The sequence below is a fragment of the Gossypium raimondii genome, chromosome 12, assembly GCF_025698545.1.
Source record: "Gossypium raimondii isolate GPD5lz chromosome 12, ASM2569854v1, whole genome shotgun sequence".
Classification (NCBI taxonomy): domain Eukaryota; kingdom Viridiplantae; phylum Streptophyta; class Magnoliopsida; order Malvales; family Malvaceae; genus Gossypium; species Gossypium raimondii.
In genome coordinates, this window is record NC_068576.1 from 36,414,437 (window position 1) to 36,441,906 (window position 27,470).

General features: G+C 34.8%; 3 protein-coding genes across 9 annotated transcripts; 1 reads left to right on the forward strand and 2 right to left on the reverse strand.

Moving 5' to 3' along the window:
* Positions 1 to 2,170: 2,170 nt before the first annotated feature.
* On the forward strand, positions 2,171 to 13,401 carry LOC105763870 (mediator of RNA polymerase II transcription subunit 12). Of its 2 annotated transcripts, none has more exons than XM_012582253.2 (13): positions 2,171 to 2,334; positions 2,973 to 3,166; positions 3,689 to 3,748; positions 3,921 to 4,026; positions 4,514 to 4,582; positions 4,727 to 4,780; positions 4,931 to 5,038; positions 5,161 to 5,310; positions 5,414 to 5,758; positions 5,884 to 8,279; positions 8,772 to 11,366; positions 11,811 to 12,102; positions 12,515 to 13,401. In XM_012582253.2, the coding sequence occupies exons 2-13, from the start codon at positions 3,039 to 3,041 to the stop codon at positions 12,965 to 12,967; spliced, it is 6,756 nt and encodes a 2,251-aa protein (XP_012437707.1). In that variant the 5' UTR covers positions 2,171 to 2,334; positions 2,973 to 3,038; the 3' UTR covers positions 12,968 to 13,401. The 2 variants fall into 2 exon arrangements, with proteins under 2 accessions (XP_012437707.1, XP_012437709.1); XM_012582255.2 differs by lacking the exon at positions 2,171 to 2,334 and adding an exon at positions 2,509 to 2,645.
* Positions 13,402 to 13,840: 439 nt separating this feature from the next.
* LOC105763872 (rop guanine nucleotide exchange factor 3) lies at positions 13,841 to 18,262 on the reverse strand. Of its 3 annotated transcripts, none has more exons than XM_052625328.1 (8): positions 17,918 to 18,262; positions 17,243 to 17,618; positions 17,012 to 17,128; positions 16,474 to 16,628; positions 16,280 to 16,354; positions 15,529 to 15,819; positions 14,982 to 15,326; positions 13,841 to 14,476 (listed from the first exon to the last, which is right to left on the reverse strand). In XM_052625328.1, exons 2-8 carry the CDS (start codon positions 17,577 to 17,579, stop codon positions 14,432 to 14,434), a joined length of 1,365 nt encoding a protein of 454 aa, XP_052481288.1. In that variant the 5' UTR covers positions 17,580 to 17,618; positions 17,918 to 18,262; the 3' UTR covers positions 13,841 to 14,431. The 3 variants fall into 3 exon arrangements, with proteins under 3 accessions (XP_052481288.1, XP_012437713.1, XP_052481289.1); XM_012582259.2 differs by lacking the exon at positions 13,841 to 14,476 and adding an exon at positions 14,616 to 14,891 and having other exon boundaries at positions 17,918 to 18,260; XM_052625329.1 differs by lacking the exons at positions 13,841 to 14,476; positions 16,280 to 16,354 and adding an exon at positions 14,616 to 14,891.
* Positions 18,263 to 20,566: 2,304 nt separating this feature from the next.
* Positions 20,567 to 26,386, reverse strand: LOC105763871 (putative pentatricopeptide repeat-containing protein At3g01580). 4 transcript variants are annotated; one of them, XM_052624819.1, is made up of 7 exons: positions 24,226 to 24,418; positions 24,015 to 24,089; positions 23,255 to 23,334; positions 23,109 to 23,174; positions 22,884 to 23,022; positions 22,093 to 22,228; positions 20,567 to 20,961 (listed from the first exon to the last, which is right to left on the reverse strand). In XM_052624819.1, the coding sequence occupies exons 1-7, from the start codon at positions 24,264 to 24,266 to the stop codon at positions 20,806 to 20,808; spliced, it is 693 nt and encodes a 230-aa protein (XP_052480779.1). In that variant the 5' UTR covers positions 24,267 to 24,418; the 3' UTR covers positions 20,567 to 20,805. The 4 variants fall into 4 exon arrangements, with proteins under 4 accessions (XP_052480779.1, XP_052480778.1, XP_052480777.1 ...); XM_052624818.1 differs by lacking the exons at positions 20,567 to 20,961; positions 22,093 to 22,228; positions 23,109 to 23,174; positions 24,015 to 24,089 and having other exon boundaries at positions 22,979 to 23,022; positions 24,409 to 26,386; XM_052624817.1 differs by lacking the exons at positions 20,567 to 20,961; positions 22,093 to 22,228; positions 22,884 to 23,022; positions 24,015 to 24,089 and having other exon boundaries at positions 23,108 to 23,174; positions 24,409 to 26,386.
* Between the last annotated feature and the right edge of the window lie 1,084 nt (positions 26,387 to 27,470).

Genomic DNA, 27,470 nt, shown 5'->3' on the forward strand with positions numbered 1-27,470 from the left:
TTAAATTCTATAGCAACATTTCATTATAACATCTGAGTTTATAGTAGAAATAATTTTTATTTTATTTTTACTATTTATAATAAGTTTTCATCTATAATATAAACAATCATAAGTATGAAATTACACTTTTACTAAATTAATTCTCTATAACAATCTATTATCTCAATTTTAGTAAAATAAATTCTACAAGTGAAATAAACATAATAAATTATAGTTAAAATATTATTGCAATAGAATGTTTAAATTTTATATAAAAACATATTAAAATGACTTTATTAGATGGAAATAGTCATTGATAAATATAACTACATTTGTAAATTTTATTAAAGATGCGATCTAAATATCATTAATTAATGTTTTTAAAATATTATAAAACTTCAAATATTGTTATATGTGTCTTAGATGTTGTTATAGACGGATATTAGCCACCTCCTTATATAATATCCAAAATTTGGCAAATAAATAAGATTTATATAAAGAATGTTGACTTTATATATAAATATAGTCCAGTGTAATTTTGAATAACACTTATCAATTTAAATCTACTAATAATAGTATAAAATAAAATATTTAAATTAACCTTCTAGAAAATCGAATATATCCAAATTTAGACTAGAATAAATTTCAACAAGCCCGTACATAATAAAATTTAAACATTAAATATTTGAGTGAAAATCCAAACATAAAATTTATTATATACGACTAGAAATACTATAACACGCGTATGTATGTGAAAATCACGGTGAGAACATGATGTGTGATTAAAAATAACGATAATAAAAATATATAAAATACATCAAAATGAAACTTTTGTTATCCGGTAAATCGAGATTTTATCAATCTAATTGGCGTGAGTTCAAATTTCAACATAGACATATTTTAATTTTTATTGGTTTTGTTAATATAAAAGACTAAAATATTCTCAAATAATATAATTTAATTTAATTACAAAAAATATCTTAGTTGGGGTTTAAATAGAAGTATATATAAAACTCCAACTTCAACTAAAATATGGTAAACTACACCCTATGTCATTAAACTATTAGTAAGTTTGCATTTTGGTCACTAAACTTCAAAAAACTATAAAGTGGTCATTGAAATATTCCAAAATTTTCATTTAAGTCACTAAGCTATTAAAAGCACTGTTGAAAGGCCTTTTTGTTCGCACTACTTGCACCGAAAGCTTTCCTTCCCCTTCTCTTCTACAGTTTTTTTTTGATTCATGAAACAACTTTAAATGTTATGACTTTATGAATCAAAATCCAAATAGCTTTCCTTCTCCTTCTCTTCTACAGTTTAGTTTTTTTTGTTTGTTCATGAAACAACTTTAAATGTTATGAATTTACAAATCAAAATTCAAATAGTTTTTTTCTCCGATCTCTGACACTAACCGTCAGATTGACTTGGATCTAATACATGTTTTTTTACTGGCCGATGGGTACTAATCCACTAAACTGATTGTTGGATCATCGCTTAGAATTCACTAGCTAGACTTAAAAACAACATTTACAACCCAATAACTTAAAAAAAAAAACTCTCCAAAAAGTTAAGTAACTTAAATGAAAACTTTCAAGTAGTTTAGTGATCATTTTGTAACTAATTTTCTTCTTCGATCTTTAACACTAAATGTTAGATCAACTTGGATCTAAGGTATGTTCTTCTACCCCTCTACTGGTACTAATCTACTATATTGATTATCGAATCATCCTTTGGAGCTCACTAGCTAGACTTAAAAAAAAAAATACTAGCCCAATGACTAAAAAAAACTCCCGAATAATTTAGTAACTTAAATGGAAACTTTCAAATAATTTAGTGATCATTTTATAATTTTTTGAAGTTAAATAATCAAAATATAAACTTTCTCATAATTTAGTAAAAGTATAAATTACCAAAAAGAATATTTCAAAACTTATTCTTACCAACACATCATTAGCACTGAAAACATAATTAAAGCTAGTATAAGGAGGATCTTTTGTCTTGTTATAACATAACTTTCTTCTATAGGAAACTAATTTAATACTTTATTCAATTAACACCCCATTTTACCCCCTCCTTTTTCCTCATCCACTCAAGGATTGATTAGAAATAAGAAAAAAATAAAGGGTAAAATAGGAAAAATAAAGATTAGCACTAAAAGGAAGTGGGTAATAATTTAATGAGTAGATCGTCACCAAATTCGCTCCTTTTTTAATTGTCTGAGAGCATAGAGGAAGAAGAAACTGAAAAGCCGAGGCCATCATCGTTTTCAGTAATCAAAGCCTTAAAAGAAAGGGTCCTAAGCTCCATCGATTCTCTGTTTGTGTGTGTGTGAAAAAGTTTTAATTTTTATCAGAGGTGAGCTTCACTATCTATTTTTTTTCTTTTGCAATCTCGATCTTCTTTCATAAGCTTTCGTTATTCCAATTTTATCCTCGACTTCCTACATTATTTTACTTATTTGCCATCAAAACCCTAGCTTGACACTATCTCCACAAAGGGGTAAAAAAAGGGTCAATCTTTTTAACTTGTTACCTCATCTTTTGTTTTATTCTATTTTTAGCATTTTAGCATGTAAAAGAACATAGCTTGTTTTTAGTTCTATTTTGGGGTTTGCTCGGTTTAGTAGATTTGTTCATTGCTGAATCGAAAACGGTGTATTTTTTATGGTATGCTGGATTGAGTCACTTGGGGATGGAGACATTTGCTCGTACTGTGTTTCAAACAATTATGTTAGAGATTAAATTGTGATTTTTGCCTTCAGTGGTTGTTGCTTTTATTTGTTTCTTAATTAAATATCCCCATAGATATGAGGTTTTACTTTCACTTTGCTGACAAGGTGGAGTGAGATTGATAAGCTAATTTGTAGATTCCATGTTTGAGGTGGCACACTCAGTGCATCTATGCTTTCTCAATTTGATTTTCTATATAAATATATATGTTTTTAATAAAATTCCACGGTGGTTCTGATATATATATGTTTTGCATGAATGCAGATTGGCTTTGGCATCTCCTCTTAGTATTTGATGCTTGAACCAGTATGCCGCTGATAGTTGGTAGATATGCAAAGGTATCATGGTGCCGGCTGCACTAGTGCAGTTAATAACAGCGCGATAGGAGGAGCTTCAGCCAGGGATACTTCCCGGGCTGACTCATCTTCATTACCACCTAACTTCCAATTCAATTCTAGGTGACTGTTCCAAAATACCATACTCGTTTTTGCTCTGGCTACAGATTCCTGTGTACTTGGATTTTGAAATGATTTTACTTTTGTTGATTCTAAACAGCGTTAGACTATATTTTTGGGATATTATCGTTTGATGAATTTTCAATTAGTGACCATATGTTGAGAATCTTTTGCTCCAGTTTCGACTCTTAAGAACACTGCTAATCTTGAATTAGCTTCTAAGTTTTGCTGTGAGCACTCTGGTCCACTTATCTGATTGTATGACTGTGCATAGGGTGTTTGTGGTTAGAAGTGGTATTAATGCTTGTATATCTCCCGCACCTTTATTATTTTTCAAATCATCTCGCACTTTCCTTTTTTTCCCCTGAAAAATAGATCCAGTTTGCTATGGACTGTTAATAACTTAATATATTAAATTTCAGAAAATATATTTATGCTTAGCGGTTTTTACTAGATCTATAAAGTTGTCTTAGTGTGAGAATACACTTTCTCTGCCTGGTATCCTTAATTATACCCATTTTATAGGCGGCAATCTCAGTTAGCATCCTACAAGTTGAAGTGTGACAAGGAACCGCTTAATTGCAGGTACCTCATAATACAGTTATATGACCCTTTTGACTGCTTTATGATAATGGATTATGAAGCTATTTGAGTTGATGGGCCTACTGCTTGATTCTTAAATTTATCTTCTCAAATTATTGAATGTAGACATGTAGTTTATCTTGCATGCTAGTATTTTATTATTGTTCCTTTTCAGACTTGGCCCCCCTGATTTTCATCCTCAGTCCCAAACTTGTCCCGAGGAGACTCTCACTAGAGAAAATGTGCAACAGGGATATAAGGATACCATTAATGGACTGGAGGTATATTCTTATTATTGACTGCTATCTTTACTCTTTTTCCCCTGCAACATCCATGTGTGTGGTTGGTAACTATGGTCGCTTTTCTAATCTATATGAATTTAAATTACTTGAACTTAATGCTGAGGTAATGATGCTTTACTTTCTTTGCCCTGCTTTGAGTTGATGCTGAGAAATTTACTTAGCTATATCGGTGTGAGGCTGCTTGGAGTTGATCCATATCGGTGTGAGGCTGCTTGGAGTTGATGCTGAGATAGCGACTTAGTGATATCTTAAAGCCCTAGGATTAAATCTGAAAAATTGTTCCTTGATCAATAGTATTGGTTTGAGGCTGTTTTGAGTTTGACGCGGAGATAGCAATTTCTTAAAGCTGTAGGAAATTTATATCTGGAAAATTTTTATGCTAATTTTAGGAGATTAACTGTCTTTCCACTAGCTTCATTTATTACTATCAGATTTGTTGCCTAACATGGTCCCGCTCTCTGTTCAGGATTCGAAAGAGATTTCATTGACTCAGATTCAGGCTTTTACAAAGCCAGTTGTTCTCAAATGCAGAGATGTAAGTCACTTTATTTCTGGTGCTATGGTAGTTGAGTAGACTGTTTTATTTTTGTGCTTATTACGTTTAATTTCTTGTGAAATATAACGTTCAGTTTTTGAAAAGTGTTTTTAACTTTTTAATAAGTTTTTGTTTTCCTTGCAGGCAATAAGAAAGTGTCTAAGGGCTATCAATGAATCTCGTGCTCAAAAGCGGAAGGTAATGCATTTGTTCTATTCATATTTATTTACTTATCTGCTTCTTTAGTTGTTTCTTGTATCAGTACTTGTATTATCAAATTTTGGTTTGCTTCCTCTTTAAAGTCTGAATCTCAGTATAGTATTTGAGGCTGTATTTTGTTCTTGTCAGGCTGGTCAGGTATATGGTATCCCTCTTTCTGGTTCACTGTTAAGTAAACCAGGGGTTTTCCCCGAACAAAGGCCATGCAGTGAAGATTTCAGAAAGAAATGGATTGAGGTGTGTTTATGCTCCCTAAGTTCTGTTGTTTCTTATCAATTTTGAGTTCTTGAAACTTGGTGAAAGACAAAAACAAACTTTATTCATTAACTCAATTATTTGTTTCCTTATATTTTTCCCAGGGCTTATCACAGCAAAACAAAAGTTTGTGTTCTTTGGCCGATCAGGTTCCTCTTGGGTATAAGAATAGAACATTAATTGAAGTTCTTATCCGGAATAATGTTCCATTGCTGAGAGCAACTTGGTTTATCAAAGTAACTTATCTTAATCAGGTACAATTGCTTTAATTATTGAAGCAATCTGATCACACTCTTCGCAATTGTTCTAGTCTATTCATCATATCAGTTGTTAGCAAATTATGGTTGTCTTTTGTAGGTTCGCCCAGGTTCTGCGATTTCTACTGGATCACTCGACAAAGCTCAATTATCTCGTACAGAGCTCTGGACAAAAGATGTTATTGATTACTTGCAGCACCTTTTAGATGAAATTTTTTCTAGAAATAATTCTCATTTTACTCAACATGGTAGAGATCGATTGCCACAAATGCATAATGCAGCGTCTTTGCAGCATAGGAGTGCCCCAGCATCAGCAACCCTTGATGGTGAGGAGCCGTCTCTTCAATTCAAATGGTTGTATGTGGTGCGACTCTTGCAATGGCATCATGCAGAAGGGCTGGTTCTTCCCTCTCTTATCATTGATTGGGTTCTGAATCAACTGCAGGTATTGAATTTGGTGTGACCTATAAATGCTTTTTCCACCTTTCTTTGAGGAATGCTCGTATAGGGAGTAATTGTGAGCTTATGAACGTTCTTGTAGTTTTAATTGTCATATTTGTTCTTTTCCAGGAAAAGGAATTGCTTGAGATTCTGCAGTTGCTATTGCCAATTGTTTATGGAGTTTTAGAAACAGTTATTTTATGTCAGACATATGTACGTAATCTTGTGGCTATAGCTATTCGCTTTATCCGTGAGCCTTCACCTGGTGGAGCTGATTTGGTTGATAATTCCCGGAGAGCGTATACAGTATCTGCACTGGTTGAGATGCTTCGCTATTTGATACAGGCTGTGCCAGATACATTTGTTGCTTTAGATTGCTTTCCTTTACCAACTTGTGTAGTTTCACATGCATTTAGTGATGGTGGTTTTTTGTCAAAGTCATCAGATGATGCAGGGAAAATAAAAAGCAATTCAGCAGATGCTTATGTTGTCAAAGTTAAAGGGTTTGATTCCCAATACCAGTCCTTGTCATTCGATCATGTTGTTTCCACCATCCACAAGTGTGCTGATAATCTTGTTAAAGGTGCAAGTGCTGGATATCCTAGCCAAAGTATGGCAAAAGCTGTGCAGACTCTGGACAAAGCTCTTTTGCATGGAGATCTAATAGAGGCTTATAAACATATCTTTGATGATCTTTGTGATGGAGCAGTTGGCGAAGGTTGGGTTGCTGAGGTCAGCCCATGCTTAAGATCATCACTAAAATGGCTTCAAACTGTGAATTTGTCATTGATTTGCTCAGTTTTTTTCCTCTGTGAGTGGGCAACATGTGATTTCCGAGACTTCCGGACTGCTCCTCCCCATAACTTGAAGTTCACTGGTAGAAAAGATTTTTCACAAATATATCTTGCAATTCATCTTCTAAAGCTGAAGAGGAAAGAGTGGCAGAACCCAGAATACAAGAAGGGAAGAGCTTCTGGACTTTACAGCACTGCAAAGAATACCAGTTATCAGAATAACTATTCCAGGAGGAATTTGTTGGGAAATATATATGAAGCTAAAAGCAATGGAAAATATGTTAATGGAAGAAGTAGTAGTTCTTCAGATATATTTGACAGCCCTGGTCCCCTGCATGATATTATCGTGTGCTGGATTGATCAGCATGAAGGGCTTAAAGGAGAAGGTGGCAAGCGTCTTCAGCTTTTGATACTGGAACTCATAGGATCTGGAATCTTTTATCCTCAGGCATATGTGAGACAGCTTATAGTTAGTGGGATTATCGATATATCCCGACCTATGGCTGACCTGGACAGAAGGAAGAGACACCATCGAATCTTGAAGCAGCTACCTGGGCAGTATATGCTAGATATTTTGGAAGAAGCAAGAATTGCTAAGGGCTCAGAATTGCTTGAGGCTGTAAATGTTTACTCAAATGAACGTCGTCTTGCCCTTCACAATCTTCTTTTTGATCAACATAATTGTGCAAACACTTCTCATGTATCAACTAATGACAAAAAGTCTCATTCTACCTCAGGAAGGGATGGTGCTTTCCAAGTTTCTGGTGATCAGTGGAAAACTCTTCAGTCTTCAAAGACTTTCAGGAGAGATGTGGACCTTGAAGGACTGAAGGCTTCCATTTCAGTATTGTTGCAATTTCCTAGCTTATCTTCTACATCTGCAGATAGTGGAGTTGAAGAGTCTCAAGGGAGTTCCAAAAGGTCTGTTGGGTCAACATGCAACAAGCCGGACATGTTTGAAGGTGCCCCTGGGTATGAAGATTGTAAAAGGGTAAAAAGACAGAAATTAAGTGAAGATAAGAGTTTATATCTTCAAGCACCTTCACCAATTCCATCAGATGATGAAGATACTTGGTGGATGAGGAAGGGGCAGAAAAACATAGAATCTTTCAAATCTGATCCTCCGCATAAATCAACAAAGCAAGTTTCTCGTGGTAGACAAAAGACTGTGCGTAAAACTCAGAGTCTTGCTCAATTAGCAGCTGCTAGAATTGAGGGTAGCCAGGGAGCATCTACAAGTCACATTTGTGATAATAAGATAAACTGCTCACATCATAGAACTGAGGTAGAAACTTTAAAGCCAGTGGATGGAATCAGAACAACCCATTTTGGAGATATTGTTTCGATTGAAAAGGGTTTAAAACAGCTTCGCTTTGTGGAGAAGAGGATTGTCATGGTTTGGTTGATATCTGTAGTCAAGCAGCTTGTTGAAGAGTCGGAGAAATCTGTGGCCAAGGCTGGCCAGTACGGCAGGCCCTTCATTGCAGCTGATGAGAAGAGTCCTTTGAGATGGAAGCTTGGTGAGGATGAACTATCAGTTATACTGCATCTAATGGATGTTTCCTGTGATTCAGTTTCAGCGATCAAATTTCTCCTTTGGCTGTTGCCAATAGTTAGCAGTAATCCTGGTCCTACTGTTCATAGTGGGAGAAACAGTCTAAGGGTGCCCAGGAATGTAGATAATTGTGCATGTGCAGTGGGGGAGGCATATCTTTTATCATCTCTTCGAAGGTGAAATATCATTATTCTACCTTTTTTTTTTCTTTTAACTAAATTGTTCATGCATATCAGTTCTGGCTATAAAAAATTTGTGCTTTTCTAGGCTGGCTCTTTATTAGTGTCCATTGTATTGCCGGTATGATTTAATACACTTGCTGTGTCTTGATCTTACTTTACCAGTAATTTTAGCTCTTTTCCTCTCTTTTCTGCCCCCAATTTCTGGCTAAAGCAAAACTGTTCAGGATTTTCGTGGATGTATCTATATTATTATTGTCTGCATGAAAGCATTTCAAAAATACATTTTTTCTTGGTGTATGGTTGGAGTAGACTGATGTCTAGAAACCATCCTGGAGACTGGAGAACTTCAATATTTTTCTCTGGAAGTTATTGCGCAGGAGTGGATTCTTGAGCTACTGGATTTGTCATGCCTTTTTGTGGTTCTTTTCTCTCTGCTGGCTTGACCTCCATATATATCTTACTTGCTTAATGATGTCTTTTCTTCAGGTATGAGAATATACTTATTGCTGCAGATCTTGTTCCTGAAGCTTTGTCAGCTATAATGCTTCGTGCTGCTGCAATTATGGCCACTAATGGAAGAGTTACAGGTTCGGGAACCCTAGTGTTTGCTTTGTATTTGTTGAAGAAGTATGGCAAAGTTGCCAGTGTAATTGAATGGGAGAAGAAATACAAAGGTGCTTGTGACAAGAGACTTTTCTCTGAACTTGAATCTGGACAACAAGAGGGAGATTTTGGGTTTCCATTTGGAGTTCCAGGAGGTATTGAAGATCCTGATGATTATTTCCGTAAAAAGATAACTGGTGGACGTTTTTCGAGAGTGGGTTTAAGCATGAGAGATATGGTTCAGCGTCATGTTGATGATGTCTTGCACTCTATCTTAGGTAAAGAGAGAAAACTTGTTGCAGCCGGTGCACCAAAAACTCCTGCCGTTGAAAAAGGGGGTGATGGTTATCAAGTTGCTCAACAAATCATAATGGGACTAATGGACTGCATTAGACAGACTGGCGGTGCTGCTCAAGAAGGGGACCCAGGTTTGGTGTCTTCTGCTGTTTCTGCCATTGTTGGCAATGTAGGATCAACACTAGCGAAGATACCTGATTTTACTGGTGGCAGCAATTATTCAAATTATCAACCCTCTATAAGTTCCTTGAGTTTTGCAAAGCGTATCTTGCGCATTCATTTAATATGCCTATGCCTGCTAAAGGAAGCCCTTGGAGAACGCCAAAGCCGGGCATTTGAGGTAGCTCTTGGAACAGAGGCCTCTTCTGCTTTAGCAGTAGCATTTGCTCCTGCAAAGTCCTCTCGTGGTCAGTTTAAGTTGTCTCCTGATGCTCCTGAGTCTAGTGCGAACATATCTGGTGACAATTTGAACAGTTCTGCCAAATCGACTCTAGGGAGAACAACCAAAATGTCAGCTGCTATTTCTGCTCTTCTTTTGGGGGCTATTGTTCATGGGGTCATTAGCTTGGAGAGAATGGTAACAGTCTTAAGATTAAAGGAAGGTTTGGATGTTGTTCAGTTTGTAAGGAGCACAAAAACCAGTTCTAATGGTAATGCCCGATCTGTTGGGGCTTTTAAGTTGGACAACTCATTTGAAATTTATGTGCACTGGTTTCGGCTGTTTGTTGGGAACTGCAGATCTGTTTGTGATGGGCTAGTTTTGGAACTCTTGGGTGAACAACCTATTGTAGCTCTTTCAAGGATGCAGAGACTGCTTCCAATTAATTTGGTCTTTCCACCAGCTTATGCAATATTTGCGTTTGTTATATGGAAACCATTCATTTTGAGTAGTAACATTGCAAGTCGTGAAGATATTCATCAATTGTATCAGTCTTTAACAATGGCCATCGGTGATGCTGTGAAACACATACCTTTTCGTGATGTTTGTATGAGGGATACCCGTGGTTTTTATGATATTATAGCTGCAGATACCACTGATTCTGAGTTCGCAGCCTTGCTAGAGTTGAATGGTTTGGACACGCACTTGAAATCCATGGCCTTTATCCCTCTTCGTGCAAGGCTTTTTCTAAATGCTATAATTGATTGTAAGATGCCTTATTCTGCTTTTACACATGATGAGGGGAATCGGGTTTCTGGACATGGCGAGTCTAAAGCTCTGCGTGGAGAGAATGATTCAAAGCAAGGTAAGCTTATTCGTGCATTGGATGCTTTGCAACCAGCTAAGTTTCATTGGCAGTGGGTTGAATTAAGGCTTCTTTTAAATGAACAAGCACTCATTGATAAGATGGAGAATCATGACATGTCCTTGGTGGATGCACTTCGCTCTTCCTCACCCAGTTCTGAAAGAGCTTCTCCTTCTGAGAATGAGAAAGTTTTCATTGAGATCATCCTCACCAGATTGTTGGTCAGACCTGATGCTGCTCCTCTTTTCTCAGAGGTGGTTCATCTTTTTGGAAGGTCATTAGAAGATTCATTGCTGATGCAGGCTAAATGGTTCTTAGGAGGCATGGATGTTCTTTTGGGACGGAAAACTGTTAGGCAACGGCTCATTAATATTGCTGAAACTAAGAACCTTTCTACTAAGACCCAGTTTTGGAAGCCTTGGGGATGGTCTTATTCTGGTGGTGATCCTGTGACGAATAGGGGAGAGAAGAAGAACGAAGCCACCTTTCTTGAGGAAGGTGAAGTCATTGAGGAGGCAGTGGAGTCAAAAAAGTGTGCGAAAGGTTCTCAAATCGATGTTGAAGGTTCCAATATCAGCCAGCAGCATGTAACAGAGAAGGCATTTATTAAATTGATTCTTCCTTGCATAGACCAAAGCTCTGCCAACTCGCGCAATACCTTTGCAAATGATTTGATAAAGCAGTTTAGCACTATTGAGCAGCAAGTAAAGTTGGTTACTCGTGGCATAAGCAAGCAGACTGGAACTGCCTCTTCAATTGAAGTTTCTACTAATAAAAGCAACAGTCGGAAAAGTATAAGAGGTGCTAGTCCTGGATTGGCTAGACGAACAATGGCTCCTGCAGAGTCTGTACCTCCTCCTCCTGCAGCTTTGCGAGCTTCTATGTCATTAAGGTTGCAGTTTATTGTGAGATTACTGCCGATCATATGTGCAGATGGGTAAGATTTTTTCTATTTTGATGAAGTGTCACTCTTTCTTCCCTGAAGTAATTCGTCTCTTTCGTATTTCGTAAATTGAAAAAATGAACTGTTTTGATATGTTTTATATCTGATTTGATCATCTTTTCCTTTATCTTATGTGAGGAACTTTTTAACTCTTCTGTGTTGCTGATGCCTGAAAATTGGGTGCCAGGAGTATTTTCTTCCCTTTATGGGAGAATTTAAAAAAACTGAAAAATACATTGACTTTTGGTCTTCTACCAGAAACTATTCCCCCCTCTTCAGATTCTTTCATCCAAATTAATAACCACTCAATCAGATAGTCGTGATGGTATATTGTTTTTTTTTGTTCAACATCGTGATGGAATATTATTAAGAATCTGTGTTACTATGTCTGGTATTTAATGAACTAGTTCACCAAGGTTCATTTGTTGGCTTATTTAGGGAACCATCATCAAGAAACATGAGGCACATGCTTGCCTCTGTAATATTTCGATTGCTTGGAAGTAGGGTTGTGCATGAGGATGTGGACCTATCTTTTAATTTCAAACAGTTGAAGAGGGACGCGGAGCTGGTGTCTTCTATTGCATCCTCAGAGATTTATAGAGATAGTCTTTTTGATCGCTTATTGTTAGTTCTACATGGGTTGTTAAGCAGTTGCCAGCCAAGTTGGCTAAGGTCAAAGACTGCCAATGATTATTCTGGATTTGATCATGAGGCATTGGAGAGTTTCCAGGTTTGGTCTTTATCCTTCCCTTGTTAAATTTACTGCTGCTTGTTTTGGTAAATAAACCTAAATTTTTTAGAAATGTGGTCACAACATGTTTTTGCTGCACCTGTAATGTAATTGGTATAAGGAATATAAATAAAGCAGGTGTGCTGCTTGCTAAAGACGTATATGGTTGCACTTCTAATTTGACTTTTGGTTTTATGTAAGTTATGAGCTCTTGAGATACCCTTCCTGTCAACCTCGAATATTGATTCATTTTAATTCCTCTTTTGAAACAAACTATCTTCTTATGAACATAAAGTTCTCAATAAGTCTTGCCGTGTGTGTAAAAGGTTATTTATTCAAACTGAAGTTAGCATTGGAGTAAAATGATAGATGATTCTTTACTTAACTCAGTAACTTTTTTCTGTTGGTGCAGAATGAATTAGATTCTATGCAACTACCTGAGATCATTAGATGGCGTATTCAGGCAGCGATGCCAATATTATTTCCTTCTTTCCGCAATGTGATCTCCTGCCACACACCTTCGGTCCCAGTCGGTGCTCTTAGTGCGCTTCAATCCAGCATCTACATCCCTGAATCTTGCAATGGTACCTTAAATGCACCTCAGAGACAGGTTGCATCGGCACGAACTGCAAATAACATACCGGGAAAAGCCAAGTCAATGCCTTCACTACAGGAGTACGATATGGAAATCGACCCATGGACACTTTTGGAAGATGGAGCAGGTTCAAGTCTATCTTCAAGTGGCACTATTGTCATTGGTGGCAGCGACCGTGCTAATCTTCGAGCCTCAAGTTGGCTTAAGGGGGCTGTAAGAGTGAGGCGAACGGACCTGACATATACCGGTGCAGTGGATGATGGCAGCTGATTTTAGATTTAACTTCATTTTTTATTTGGTATAAGGTTAGCGATCCCCCCAACCCCCCAAGAGCAACAGGTAAAATTTAACACGAATTCTGTTGCATGCATGTTGGCATCGATTTCACATCTCTTACCTGTTCCATGTCTAATAGTGGAGGGGACACTGTTAGAAGGGGATTTTTTTTTCAGTCGGATGGTGGGGTGGCATGCTGAAAGTCTTTGTACAATAATCTCAAAATGTGCTCATTGTAGGCGATTTATTCGGCATGCAATACAACTTGCTATCATTTTATGCCCCCACCTAGACTGTATCACAAGTGCTATTCAGAGGCCTTGTTGTATATATAGAGATGATTGTTTCTGTTTACCAATTGATTTGAGCAAAATATCCCAAGAATGACATGTAGTTGTTCCATTTACTAATCTACTTTTTGCCTCCAATTCTCTCTCTCTCTCTCTCCAAGGCACATGCACATGCTAAGGTATGGACATCCACATGCCATGTACTGAAATACATTTATTGCTTATGTTGCAGTCATGCATACACTACTTTAATCATTAAACATCTGTTTCTGTGTACTTAAATTGATTTTTTCAAACATTTCTGATGTCAAGATAACATTTTTGTTGGATAGGCATCCGCCAGAACTAATGGATCATTGATCATAGAACCCAACTTTTTTTTCTTTTTTTTGGTAATTATGCACTATAAGTAGTTTTAGATATACAAATTTGGGATATCTAGAAATTATTGTAGTTTTATATACATAACCAAGGGTACTTATTTTAGTGTTAGTTTTAGCTTTAATTAAGGTAAGATGACTTCCTATATGAATGTTTATGAAATGCTAGTAGTAATAATATTTGTGGGTCTCGACTCTTGTATGAGAAAATTGATTATATTGCAGCTGTTTGAAGATAATGAACTTAATAGACTGCATCTCAGTGGTCCAAAAATAAATTAAAAAACTATGAATCTCAGTGAGTCTGATACAATGTAAAACATTAAGCATCATCCGTTGGAAGGAGCACCCAAGATCCCCTTACCCTTGGAGTTTTTGGCCATGAGAAATTCGTAGCTGATATCTATTTCTGGTTTGATTCTATTCTCAACTTTATAGCTTCTTTTTCCTCAGCATTCATGTAGAAGCAGATACTATAAATTCTGCTTTTCTCTATGCCAATCCCGATAGGATAATTATCACACATTAGTCACGTGTTCCACTTCAATCATATCAAGCCGTACCGCCGACCAACCTTGCACCTATGCTTATGGACATGTGCTTGAACCAAATACAGGTATCCATCCATGGACTGTCCCATAAGCCGAGAACCCCTCTCTCCTGCCCACTTTTCTACTAGTTTGCACACCGTAACTCATAGTCTCTCGGCATAGAAACTTAACCTTCCTCCACCGTGTGAACCATCCTTTCCACTGCCTCCTCCACTTCCTCAACACACAGACTTATATTTATATATATTTGATGCAGGCTTCCAAGTCCCTGTGGTTCATTGACTGATGTTTAAAATGGATTAGTGGGTATCCATCCTACTTTTATTTCAGATTGCTGTTTCAAAGGTTATAGCGAATAACATGTATTGTTTGCAGTAATATATGATCATGAACGGAACCCATTTAAAAAGTAAGGTTAAGGTGTTAGAAATTACATGGTTTATTTAAACGATTCTAATGTACAAGAAGAAATGGTTCAAATATAAAAGGAATCAACATATGCAAGGAATTTAGAAAATAAAGAAGAAGAAGCTGGGTTAACCAGCTGAAATAATGTTGGGGTTGAGTTAGCCCTTTTTCAGTCTTGGTTTCTTGTTGTACTGTCTACAAAAAACACATCTTCAATCCAAGCAACAATGTTGAAAGCTAGTCCTTCTAATACCCTCGAATAACTCTCAAGGATTGCTTGCCCCACATCCTGCAAAACCCCCCCCCCCCCCCAATTTTGGCATTCAAAGCTTGCATGTTATGGAGGAAAGCAAGAAAATACTAGTTTTTTAGCACTTACCCTATTGTACTGAATTTTGCACGTGTCTAGGGACGTTTGTGAGAGTTCAGGGTATCTTTGCTTCAATGAAAATAACAAGCTCTCTGCTCTTTCAGCTAATATATGGTTTTTGTCACTTCGATTGACGTCGGACATTAAGTCTTTCACCATACTCCATGATGATTTCGAGTGGATCATGCATGCTTTACGTCTCCATGTGTACATTGAAGCTTCAACACGATCTGCAAGTTCAAGTGCTTCGTGTTCGGATGCTATGTTGAGACAATCGAGTAGATACTCAGGGGAGAATTTTTCTGTGGTGTACATGTAGCGGTATATAGGGTCTCCGATGCTGGCTCTTCCGCTCTGTAGATAAGAAAAAGAGAGTTAGTACCTTGTCTACCAAGCAAGCATTAGGGACAGGGAAAGGGGTTGCAAATGCTAGAACTCGAATCTTGGACTTACGAAATATCGATATACTTTTACAACTGACCGCATGAACTAACTAAGCTATTATGAGTGGAACATTTGTGTGTATATACATTTTTTATCAGCATAAGGGGCTAACCTTTGGAAGTGATGCCATGTATGAATCTGGGATTTCCATCTCGGAAAGAACACTGTTGTTTATAGACATAGCAGCCTTGTGAATTTGATTAGCACATTCTCGTTTATGTCGCAAGTGCTTCCTCGCTTTCTCGGTAAGTCCACTCGAAGGAACACACGGCACTGGTACCCACCATTTCTCGTCATTTCTTTGAACAACTCTTCGAAATGAACCCATACGGGTCGAATTCGCCGACATACTCCCTTGCTCTGCGTACCAGAATTCTCTATCCTGGAAGCTATCCAGTATTTCCTGTTTTACAGTGTAAGCTCTAAGATATATATATATATATATATATATATATATATATAAACAAAAGACTTTTTTTTCAGTAAGAGTACTACATAGCCACCTGTACTATGAGTTAAATTACATTTTGCCCTTTCTACTAAAAAAAAAGACAAATTAGTTTCTGCACATTAAATCAAAGAACAAATTGGTCCTTCTGTTAAAATTTTCATCAATTTCTACTGTTAAAAACTGGTCTCTGTAAGTTAGCATAAAGTAGATATTGCACGCCAAGCATCACTGTCTTAATAGTACAAAGGATGAAATTTTTAATAATAAAAAATCAATTTGTCCTTTGATCTAACTTACAGAGACTATTTTGCCTATTTTTTAGTAGAAAAGGCAAAATACAATCTGACTCCTACTGCAGGTGCCTCTATGGTACTTTAACCGATTTTTGTCTCACATTGAGCTTGTATCTTACAATGAGCATTGCATCCAATTTTCTCAGTGCTGGAAGATTGATGTAAATATCTGATCTTTGCCTGCTTTCCATTATCTAAACATGTAACATATACATACATACATATATATATATATATATCATGTTAAAGCAAGCAAAGATGATAAATCTCCATAAAAAAGTAATCTTTTTGGATATGGACTATGAAATCTTACCTCAACAGCTGCTCCATTACGTAAATTGTGTGACTTGGGAGTAAATTCCACAATATAATCACAGACAGATAAAAGACAATCCATTTCTCTTTTCCAAAGAGCTTTCTTTTCAGGGTTCAATGGCTCCAACCTCAAATTTTGCCCAAATACAGTTGCTGCAGTAATTACCATTCAACATGGAGTAAGCAATTCCATAGATTTCAAATATATGGTAAAAGTGCCACAAAGTCCACTGTTTTAGGAGTCAAATTGTATTTGGCCTCCTAAACTAGAAAAAATAGACAAATTAGTCCTTGTACATTAGATCAAAGAGCAAATTAGTTATTTCTGTTAAAAATTTTACTTATTTGTACTATTAAAAAATGGTATGCTTGACGGAATAATCATATAGTGACGTCATGTTAATGTACAAAGATCGATTTTAAATAGTGGAAATGAATAGAATTTTTAATAGAAGATCAATTTGCTCTTTGATCTGATGTACATGAACTAATTTACTATTTTTTGAGTAGATATGAATGTATATGTGCGTATCTACCGTAAAGATTGGTTATGGAATTTGAGATTGTAATAGCTGTGCATACTCCTTTTCCACTTCCAGACATATCTTCTCCCAGTAAAAGTTTTGCAAATCTTTCCTTCATCATTTCAAGTTCTTTCCAACATAATTTTGAACCTCCATTAGCATAAAAATTAAAAAAAGGAAAATATATATACATATATATATAGTTTAAGCATATGAAAGACAAACTCAAACAATTTTACATACCTAAATCCAATGATTCCAAATCATCAAGCTTTTGATGATCACCTGCATTGCTATTTTTGCACTGTTTTGTTACAAGCCTTGTAAGAAGAGCTTGCTTTTGAGGAACAACCCCACCAGATCTCTTAGTTGACCAATGAGAAGAACAAGAAGGTGAAGCTTCACTACAACAACTATGGTGATCATCAACAGGTTCAGAAAATACTGAAGTCGATGAATATGTTCGGCAATACACAAATGAATCACCACTCATGGTTGACTGATCATTTGGATCAGTTGAACAAGGTGATGGTTGATAACCCACATCATAGTTTTCATCACTGTTTGATGAATTCTCCATTTGAACACCTCTTTATAACACTTCTCTTTACTCTTTGCTCTGCAAATAATCGTTAAAATTTTGGTCAGTGGGGGCTCAAGATTTAAGAACTTTATTGAAAGACCATAATCAAACCATGGTCCAAAAACATGGACCCGACCAAAAAAAGGCTTAAACTGAATAATTCTACATTGTAAAGAAAGAAAAAGAAAAAGACCCAACTTTGTTACAGAAACAAAAAAGCAAATTCTTGGTGTGCTAACAGTCACAGGTCATTGTAATTCACTGACAATATGAACAATAAAGTTTATATATAAGCAACCGTTGATGATAAAGCAACGTTCTTTTTTTCCACTTACCTTTTTAAAGTATAGATTTTTGAATTCAAAACCGTTGAAGAAGATGATGATAATATAGCTAGTAATAATCTGAAGAGGAACGTTTAGAACAGTTCCTTTTTGTTGATATAATCCAAAAGAAAAGCTTTCTTTTTGCAATTCCACCATGCTACCATCATCATCATCATCATATGAACATAAAAAGACAAGGGATCTTGACTTCTTGACCGTCTGATTGATGGGTTCTTTTTGCTTTTTGTGATCAAAGAAGAAAAACCCAGTTTCAGAATCTGGAAAACAAAAATGGGTTCGATTGGATTCTTGTTGAAAGAGTATTTTTTTTTTTTGGTTTCTGATGGAACATACAGAGTGTGTTTCTTAGTTGTAAATTGAATTGAATATTTATGAAGACTCGGGTGGCTTGTATTATTATATGATTTTGCAAATTGCAAGTACGTGATGAATACTTTATAGTTTTCGGTGAAAAAAGAATCTCAATTATTTTTTATTTTTTAATTAAATGAAAATTTTCTCTCTTTCTGAGTTAGTGTCAGAAATTCTATCTTTTAACCCTGAAATTGATATATAAAATTAGAGAAAAAACATGATAACAGATTTCTCACTTTCACAATTAGCTTTTAAATATTTAATCTAATTATTTTTAAGAAAAATTAATTGAATTGTTAAAATTTTAACAACATTCACGTAATACATGTGTGAAGATTTACGTGTATTTCATTAATTTTACTCATTTTTGAATTTTAAGAAGGAACATAGACCGCCACTTTAGTATTGTTAAAATTTTAATGATTAAATAAGTTGGATTTCTCATAAAAAAAATTAATTTGACTAAATTTTAAGAAGTGAGTTAAAATATAAAAAATTTGATTAAAACCATAAAAAAAAGTAAATGTTAAGATTAAATTTAGGGTAAACTATAAAAAATAATTATTTTTGTTTGCCTTAGATTACATTTTAGTTATTTATGTTTGAAATGTTACGTTTTAGTCACTTACGTTATTGTTTTGTTACGAAGTGGTCACTTTACCGTTAAACTTCGTTGCCTCCCTAAAGGCAGTCCTATGTGGCAGTCCAAATAGGTTTTAAATGCCAACTTGGATGTCCAATTGCTTGGATGAAAATGTGTTTTTAATTAAATAAATTTAATTTGAAAGGTCACGTAGGACATCCAAGTTGGCATTTAAAATCCATTTGGAATGTCATGTAGGACTTCCATTAGAGAGGTAATGGAGTTTAACGGTAAAGTGATCACTATGTAACAAAACGATAACGTAAGTGAATAAAATGTAACATTTCAAACATAAGTGACTAAAATGTAATCTGAGGCAAATAAAAATGACTATTTTTATAATTTATTCCTAAATTTATATAAAAGAATTTCATATTTTAATAACGGATATGTTACCATGTGAGATCACATTATGCAGATGGGTATGTATAAGAAATTGCCTAAAATAAGCTGATTTATCACGTTATGATTAAGTGATGTAAAAGGCAAAAGCTTTTATATATATATATATATATATATATATATAACTTATATTAAATAATAAAGTCTCTTATTCATAATTCAATGCTTTGGACTATAAAGAAAATTATGGGTTTCTTTTTCATAAAAAGAAAATGATGGGTTTCAAAGCAAATTTAGAAACTTTATTAGAATGATGTAAATCCAAAACATGTGAAGGAATAACAAGTTGGAAAAGATGGTGTCATAGTCAAGGTTTTATGAGTAGGTAAAATTAGACTCCAACCACTTTGCCTTTAAAAACTTATGTGGTATTAATATTTAGTCCCTGAATTTGTTGATTTTTTTCAATTTGATTATTAAACTGTTTTGGGTCTACAATCTAATTTGGTTACTAAATTTGGATTCTTTTAGAGTATGCTGACATGTCATTTTGAAATTGTGCCGCATCATCACCTAACTTCTTTTTAAAAAATGAAATGAAATCTAGAAATTACAAAAAAAATTTAAATTTTTAAAAAAAATTCAAGTGATGAGGCGATGCAATTTTCGAATGCCATGTCATTATATCTTTAAGAAATCCAAATTTAATGATCAAATTGAACAAAATTTACCAAATTACCTCGTGATTTATTCAAGTTGATTGGAAAGGTAGAAAACACCAAAATCCATTTTTCAAACAAGTTTTTTCTTTTTCCACATAATAACAAAATTAGTTCCTGATTTTACTTCTTTATCATTTTAGTTTAATTCTTTTCTTGGATAGAAAAATTAACTGAAATGTTCTTCTTTTAATAAGACCTTCCTATATCCGATATTCATCCTGGGTCTAGATTGAATTTAAAGTTAAACTAGATCAAACCCTTAAACATGAAATAAAGTTCCATACAATTGTCCCTTCATTAATTATATTCAAACTCGAAACCTTGCTTTAGAGATATTAAACTTCTTGTCACTTCACCTAGCATACATTTTATCTGATCTTTACAACAATTTCTTTGCCAAATTTAAAATCTTCTATTTTGCTTGCATGTTTTGGAGAATTTATTTATAGGCCCCCTTGGTCGGAGGTTAGCTTGGAAATCAATAGCAAGCACACAAGCACACAAGAATTTATTTATAGGCCCCCATGGTTTTTTTTTTTTAAATTTCGATAAGTCAAACATAATAGAAAAATAGAGGGGGAAAACAAAGCAATAATTCATTAATATCATGAGATGGACGTGCCTCCCATTTCTTTTGAATCCAATGGCCTTTCAGGCCTAATTTGGGGGGTCAAATTGAAAACTTTTACAAAATGGTGTAAAGCCTTATTATTTCTCTAAATTATTGAAAAAAACATCTCATATCATGTAGATTTTCAGACCAAAGTTCACAATCTTACATTAAATCACATGCAGCTGACATCATGTTGTTCCACTCACTCATGCTTGTGCTCCTTTTTTGAATTTTCCTGTTTAAAGGGGTATAAACATATCCAGCATGGGAATTTCCATAGATTCTTGATGCAGCTACAAATTGATCTTGGTTCATTAGGCATCACAGCAAATTCTCGAATCTCATTTTGCACTTCTTTCTGGAAAAAAAAAATTATGTTTCATGACTGTTTTTACTATCAAATTTTAAGGGAGTCCTAGTAAACTTTTAAAAAACTGTATGAATTTAATGAGAATTATTTTTAAAATTTTTTATTGTGAGATTAAAGAGAATTTTCACAAAATTTGAGAGAGCTTAATACAAAATTTTCAAAAAAAAAAGAATATAATGAGAATTTAAAAAAGAAATTAGAGAGCCTAATTAATTTTTTTTTTTAATTTCAATGGGTAAATGAAATATTTCAGAAATTTGAGAAAGGGGTAAGCCCCCCTAGACCATTATTATGGTCCCCTTGTGCTTTTGAGGTTCATAATTGTCCCTTCAAACAACATTGTTTCCAAGATTTAAACTTGAGTTCTCTTTTCAAAATGCAATGTGCTTTACAATTGCATATCTACATCCATCACTTAGTATAAACTTTAGAAAAATATAATTTTTAGCTCTTGAACTTGGTACTGAAATCCACTTTGGTAACTGTAACTTTTATTTTGGTCCACTTTGGTCTTGAACTTAGCAACTAAATTTATTTTGGTCCTTAAGCTTATATTCTATCAAGATTTAATGAAGTGACCAGTATTGCTGGAACATGATCAAATGGGACAAATTGAGAATTGATCAACATAACGATTCAAACAAAAGGATTGGATTGATTTATTCCGAAATTGCTTGGAATTGATAAAAATTAAAAACTGAGACAAAAATCAACAGTTGAACGGGTTGAACTTTCAACATTTATTTTTTAATTTCTTTTAGATTTTTATGATTTTTTATTAATTATTTAACTATTGTTGGTCTGACAATCGACGATCGTACCAATCGAACTGGTTAAAATAGAAATTGTGATTTGACATGTTCAACTATGGGTTAAGTTATTAAAACATTGAATATAACACTTTGATATTGTACCATATCATCACCTAAAAATTATATTATTTTTAAACTTTCAAGTGATAATATGACACAATATATCACAAAATTTTTATACTTTTCAAGTTTAACTTTGTTGCCGGTCCAAAAATTATATTACCCCATAAATTTAAGCTTTTTGGCAAGCTAAATAAGATGCTTAACTATAAATAGAAATGAGAACTTGGGGTCTGAGCAAACTCACCTTAGCAATGAATTTAAATCCAATCTTTATCTGTCCTTTGTAGGTATCATCTTCAAGCACTACATTGTAAGGAGCTGGTCTCACTACTATAAATCCTTTGTCAGTTCCTTCAATAATTATTCCACCAAGGTGAATTCTGAGAAAAAAGTAAATAAATGAACTCATCTGGTTTGGTTATTTGTGGTAATTGTTAAATAGCTTTTAATGTCTCGAAAAAAGAAAAACGTTTTATGGCGGTTTTTGTATTAAAAGTTTGATTGTATTTAACTTTCTACTAAAAAAAATAGACAAATTAGTCTCTATATGTTAAATTAAAGAGCAAGTCGGTCATTTATATTAAAATTTTAATCTATTAGTATTGTTAAAAACTGTCGTGGTTGACGGAATAACCAGATAATGACACATGGTGTGTCACGTATACCTCATGTTGATGTAAATGGACTAATTTTTAACAGATAAAATGGATAGAATTTTTAACAGAAGAACCGGTTTGTTTTTTAATCTAACATATATGGACTAATTTGTCTATTTTTTTAGTAGAGGGAACAAAATGCAATCCAACTCCTAGCACAGGGGACTTCATGGTACTTTTACCTCAAAAAAGATGATTGAATTACAGCAACAGTTTCACCATCTGCTAAGCATTACCAGATGATATTTTTTGTCCTTATATTACTTTCACACCAGTATTATCTATATATTTCATGGCATATGAAAATTCTAGAGAATAAATGCAAAGTTAGGTATCAGGGGAAATGAGAATGGAGGTAAAAGGAAGTAAAATAGATTACCTGGTTTCACCAACAAATCCGTTGTTTTTGAAGAATTCCTTGTCCATGATCCTGAATTTTATATGAGTTAAGTTTTTCCATTCGGATAGCGGAAAATCAAACTTGAATTTCTCATTCCACAATACTTTCTTATGTTTTCCTGCATCATAAAACACAATTGTTATGTTTCAAGAGACCCCAAAAGAATAGAATTAGTAATTTACAGGTCATCAATAGACATGAAACCTGGTGATATTTTGGTTCTGTATTCTTTAGTTCCACATTGTAATATAACATAGTATGCAGGTCTTCCTATAACCAAATGATCAAAACCAAATTAATAAAACAGGACATATCTATGATGCATAGCCAGGGACAAGAGATAGAGATACCGATAAGATTAGTGTGTCTAATGTCTTCAGCATTTACAATAAGAACTTCGAGGATTCCTTCTTTCATGAGTGAGATCAATCTGCAGATAAAACAAGAGCAAGCTTGGTTTCTGTGTTGGTGTTTCTGTAATTAAGAAAGGGAACAAGACTGCAAGAGAGTGATCAATATACAGGATTTATGATGTGATCAAGTTGGGAAAGTTAATGCAGTCTCAGTTCTATAAAGTTCATTTAATACAACATTTACTCCAACTTCAAAGTACCAATTGGAGTAACTTCTAGCCATAAATTCTACACTTCAAACTCCCAAGAAGAACCCAATATTCATTTAATTCTAGCATTGGAAAATGTTTTGTATACTGAAAAATGGAATAGTTTGATAGCAAGATCATCAATACTACTTTTATATCCAAGTAGGTCTTGCTTGGTCTCAACTATCAAGCTAGATCCAGGCTTACTTTAAAGAGTAAGGAGCTTAGATTAGTTTTCATTTAGATGATAGTTTTTTTAAAGGAAAAATAAAACACTTAAACTAAAGCAGATTAGCTAGCTCAAGTGTTACCATATCCCCTAATTGGTGGCCTATATGCCATAGGTCAGGGGTCCAAACCCCACCAAGAGTGAAGATGCTCACATTCCCTTGGTGGGTGGCCATGCGACCATGTATGGTCTGTTGCCTTGAGGCGCTCCTCTCCATGAACCGTACATGTCTCTCAATGGAGGTGGGAGACAAAACCCCGGCATGAGCTGGGGACAATACCTCATATCATTGGGGGCTCGGCCGGTTGCCTGGCGGACGACACTTCGAAGACTTCCTTCGAAGGAGTCAGGCCACCTAAACAAAAAATAATACTTGTTCTTACTTAAAGTCCCAAACTTAGCTCAAAATTCAGGAACATGGAACTTTGTTTCAGTCCCAATTATGATATCAAAGCATAAAACGAAATGAGAAGGTAATTTTAGTAGCATACCAGAAAGACCCCAGATTCCATGAAAAAGACGAAACCCTCATGTTTTACGACGTTACGAATCATAAAATTCATCAGCATACCACAAAATGAATTGCATACAGGGAAAGGATACCAATTGGTTTGCCTACTGGCTACTGCTCAATTGATAGAATGTACAGAAGACAAGCTACTGAGGTATCAAACCTTTTCTTTCTAGGCATTCTCCACCAATCTTCTCGTCCTCTCTACATCTTCCTCTCTACCTTCACTTGCATATAGGTCTGATAAAATTGTGTAATAGTTAGTGCTATTTTGTGGATCCAAGGTAGCAAGCTGTTCAACAACGAACTCTACAATCTCAATTGGCCCAGGCGTTAACCGACAACCAGCAAGAATAGCTCCCCAGATTCTTTTATCTGGCTCCATTGGCATTTTCTTCACAAAGTCTAGCGCTTGTTCAATATTACCCTGGCGACTGAGCAAATCCACCATGCATGCATAGTGTGCAAGCTTTGGGGTAACATTATACTTCTCTTTCATAGAATAAAACCAGTTCCAACCCTCGTATTCTAGCCCGCAATGACTACAAGCAGATAAAACAGAAAGAAAAATAATTTCATTTGGCTTTATCCCACAATCTAACATATTTGAGAATGTCTCAAGAGCCTCAATTCCATAACCATTTAATCCATATCCATTAATCAATGAACTCCAACAAATGAGATCTTTGACAGGAACTTCATCAAAAAGAGCCTTTCCTTGCTTGACCCTTCCTGATCTGCAGTAGAAATCTATCAAGGCTGATGATAAATAAACATTCCTCGAGTAACCAACTTTTTCTATGAAAGCATGGATGCTATCTCCAAGTTCATGAGATACTTCTTGAGATGCCATCAAAGAACACATTTGCAGTAGACTAATTAAACTGAACTCATTAGGTTTCGCGTTCATATGTAACATCTGTGTAAATGTATCCACGGCATTAAAAGGTAACTTGCTTTGGGTGTAAGCTGAGATCATTGCATTCCATGCAATGACATCTTTATTGCCAATGTGATCAAATACACTCCTAGCTGAACAAACCATTCCAAACTTAGCATACATCTGCAAAAGAGCAGTTGCAACGGAAACAAAAGCCAAGAACCCGTTTTTCATTATATAGCAATGAAATGCGGATCCAAGTTTATTCTCTCCAGATTGTAACACAGCCATAATCATATCCCGGACAACAAATTCATCCGGAGCAAAAAAAGACAACAGCTGCATCTTTGAGAAGATATTAATTGCTTCTATCCCAAATTCATTCTCGATGTAACCGCGAATCACAGTCCTCCAAGAAACCAAGTCCTTCTCCAACATTCCATCAAAAACACGAATCCCTGACTCGAGATTCCTACATTTTGCATACATATCAACCAATGAATTCTGAACACTAATAACATGAGAAAACATTCTTTTTATAATAAAACCGTGTATTTCTCTACCTAACCGTAGAGCGCCAAGATTAGCACAAGCAGGCAAAATGCTGACAATACTAACATGATTAACTTTCAACCCAATAAATTGCATTCTTCTAAACAACTCAAGAGCCTCCAGATAATCCTTATTCTTAACACAAGCATAAACCACAGCACTCCATAAAACAACATCTTTATCACGTATTTGATGAAACAAACTCCAACAAGTTCCCATACCATAAACGGAATAAGACCCAATAAGAGCAGTTAAAACGGAGGGCTCTGATATAAACCCCATTTTGACCACCAACCCATGAACCATCATTACCAAAACATCCCAATGTAGAGCATCTAAGGCTTTTATTAAGCTTAAAATTGTAACATAGTTAGGCCTTTGATTACTCTTCAACAATAGCATTCTCTTGAACAAGCAAATGGCTTCCTCTGGCTGCCCTTGTTTTACCAATTTGGATAACTTGGATGTCCATGATACCAATACATGATCATTTTCAGCATTGGGCTCAACAGTGTCATCGTGGCTTGAATTCCTATGGAATAAAGTAGCAGAGATTCTCGTCGGCGAGCTTTTAATTCTTTGGGTAATTTCTGCAAACAGCTTCCGTGCATTGCGAGATTGAGAAAACATACATACAAATGTGTTAAACGATCAGAGAATCTGCTAACAATGTGCTTTCGCTTTATGGCCCAAGCAAGAGAATAACTTGTACTAAAATTAGTAAGCCCACGAGACCTATGGCCTGTCATTGACTTCCTTATTCTTTTGCTTTGCTCCTTTTGAGTTACGAATACAGGTGTTCGTGGCAGGACTGGGTCGAGATCCGATTTCAAAAAGTTTATAGGCCTCATCTTAAGTTCGTTTTGCTCAGGCCTATGTAAATAGTTGAGTTTACTATTTAAAAATTGATCATTTTTATTTTTATTTAAACAGTAAATTTAATTGAGTCGAGCCAGATTGAAATTGAAAAATATAAATTTAAGTTTGATTTAATCCCGGTCCATAAAAACCTCTCAAATTTACTAGAAAGTGCAATCTTTCTTTCTTTTCTTTTTTAATATTAATATTATTATAAATTCTTATCATATCTACTCTTTTTAATTTAATATCTAGAACTACTCATAGCCCTTCTCCAATCCTTAAATAGGAGGATAATGCACTTCATCACACTCGAACCCACATCCTTCTATACTGGAAACAATATCGATGCCAATCGAGCTAATATTTAATCTGCTACTAGAAAGTGTAACCTTTGAATAGGGGAAAGCAATCAATTTTTCGATCAATTATAAATTTATTTGACTATTTGATTGGAGAATTTATTTTATTAACCCATCTTAGCATATTATCTATGGTCCATACCAATTAAAAATAAAAACATCATATTTTTTCCACATCATCCATGATTACTCCTTACCAACTGTACAAATGATGTGGAAAAAAGATACTATGTTTATTTTAATTAGTAGGATCATGAATGATGTGATAAGAATAGTTTATAAAATAATTTATCGACCGATTGATATATGTCTTAATCCGCCAAACCAATTTCATTTATCATTGGTCAGTTTAGTTGGGTTAATTAACCAACTTCTATTGTTATTTTGACTAATTAAATTAATTATAAATAAAAGTTAATTAAAATGGAATTAATTTGTACTGATAAAATTAGATAATTATTATTATAATAATTAAATTATGAAATTGTTCAATTAAATGATTTTTAATTTTCGGTATAATAATAAATTTAGTCTTCAATATTTATATTTGTTGTTAATTTGACCATTATTCTT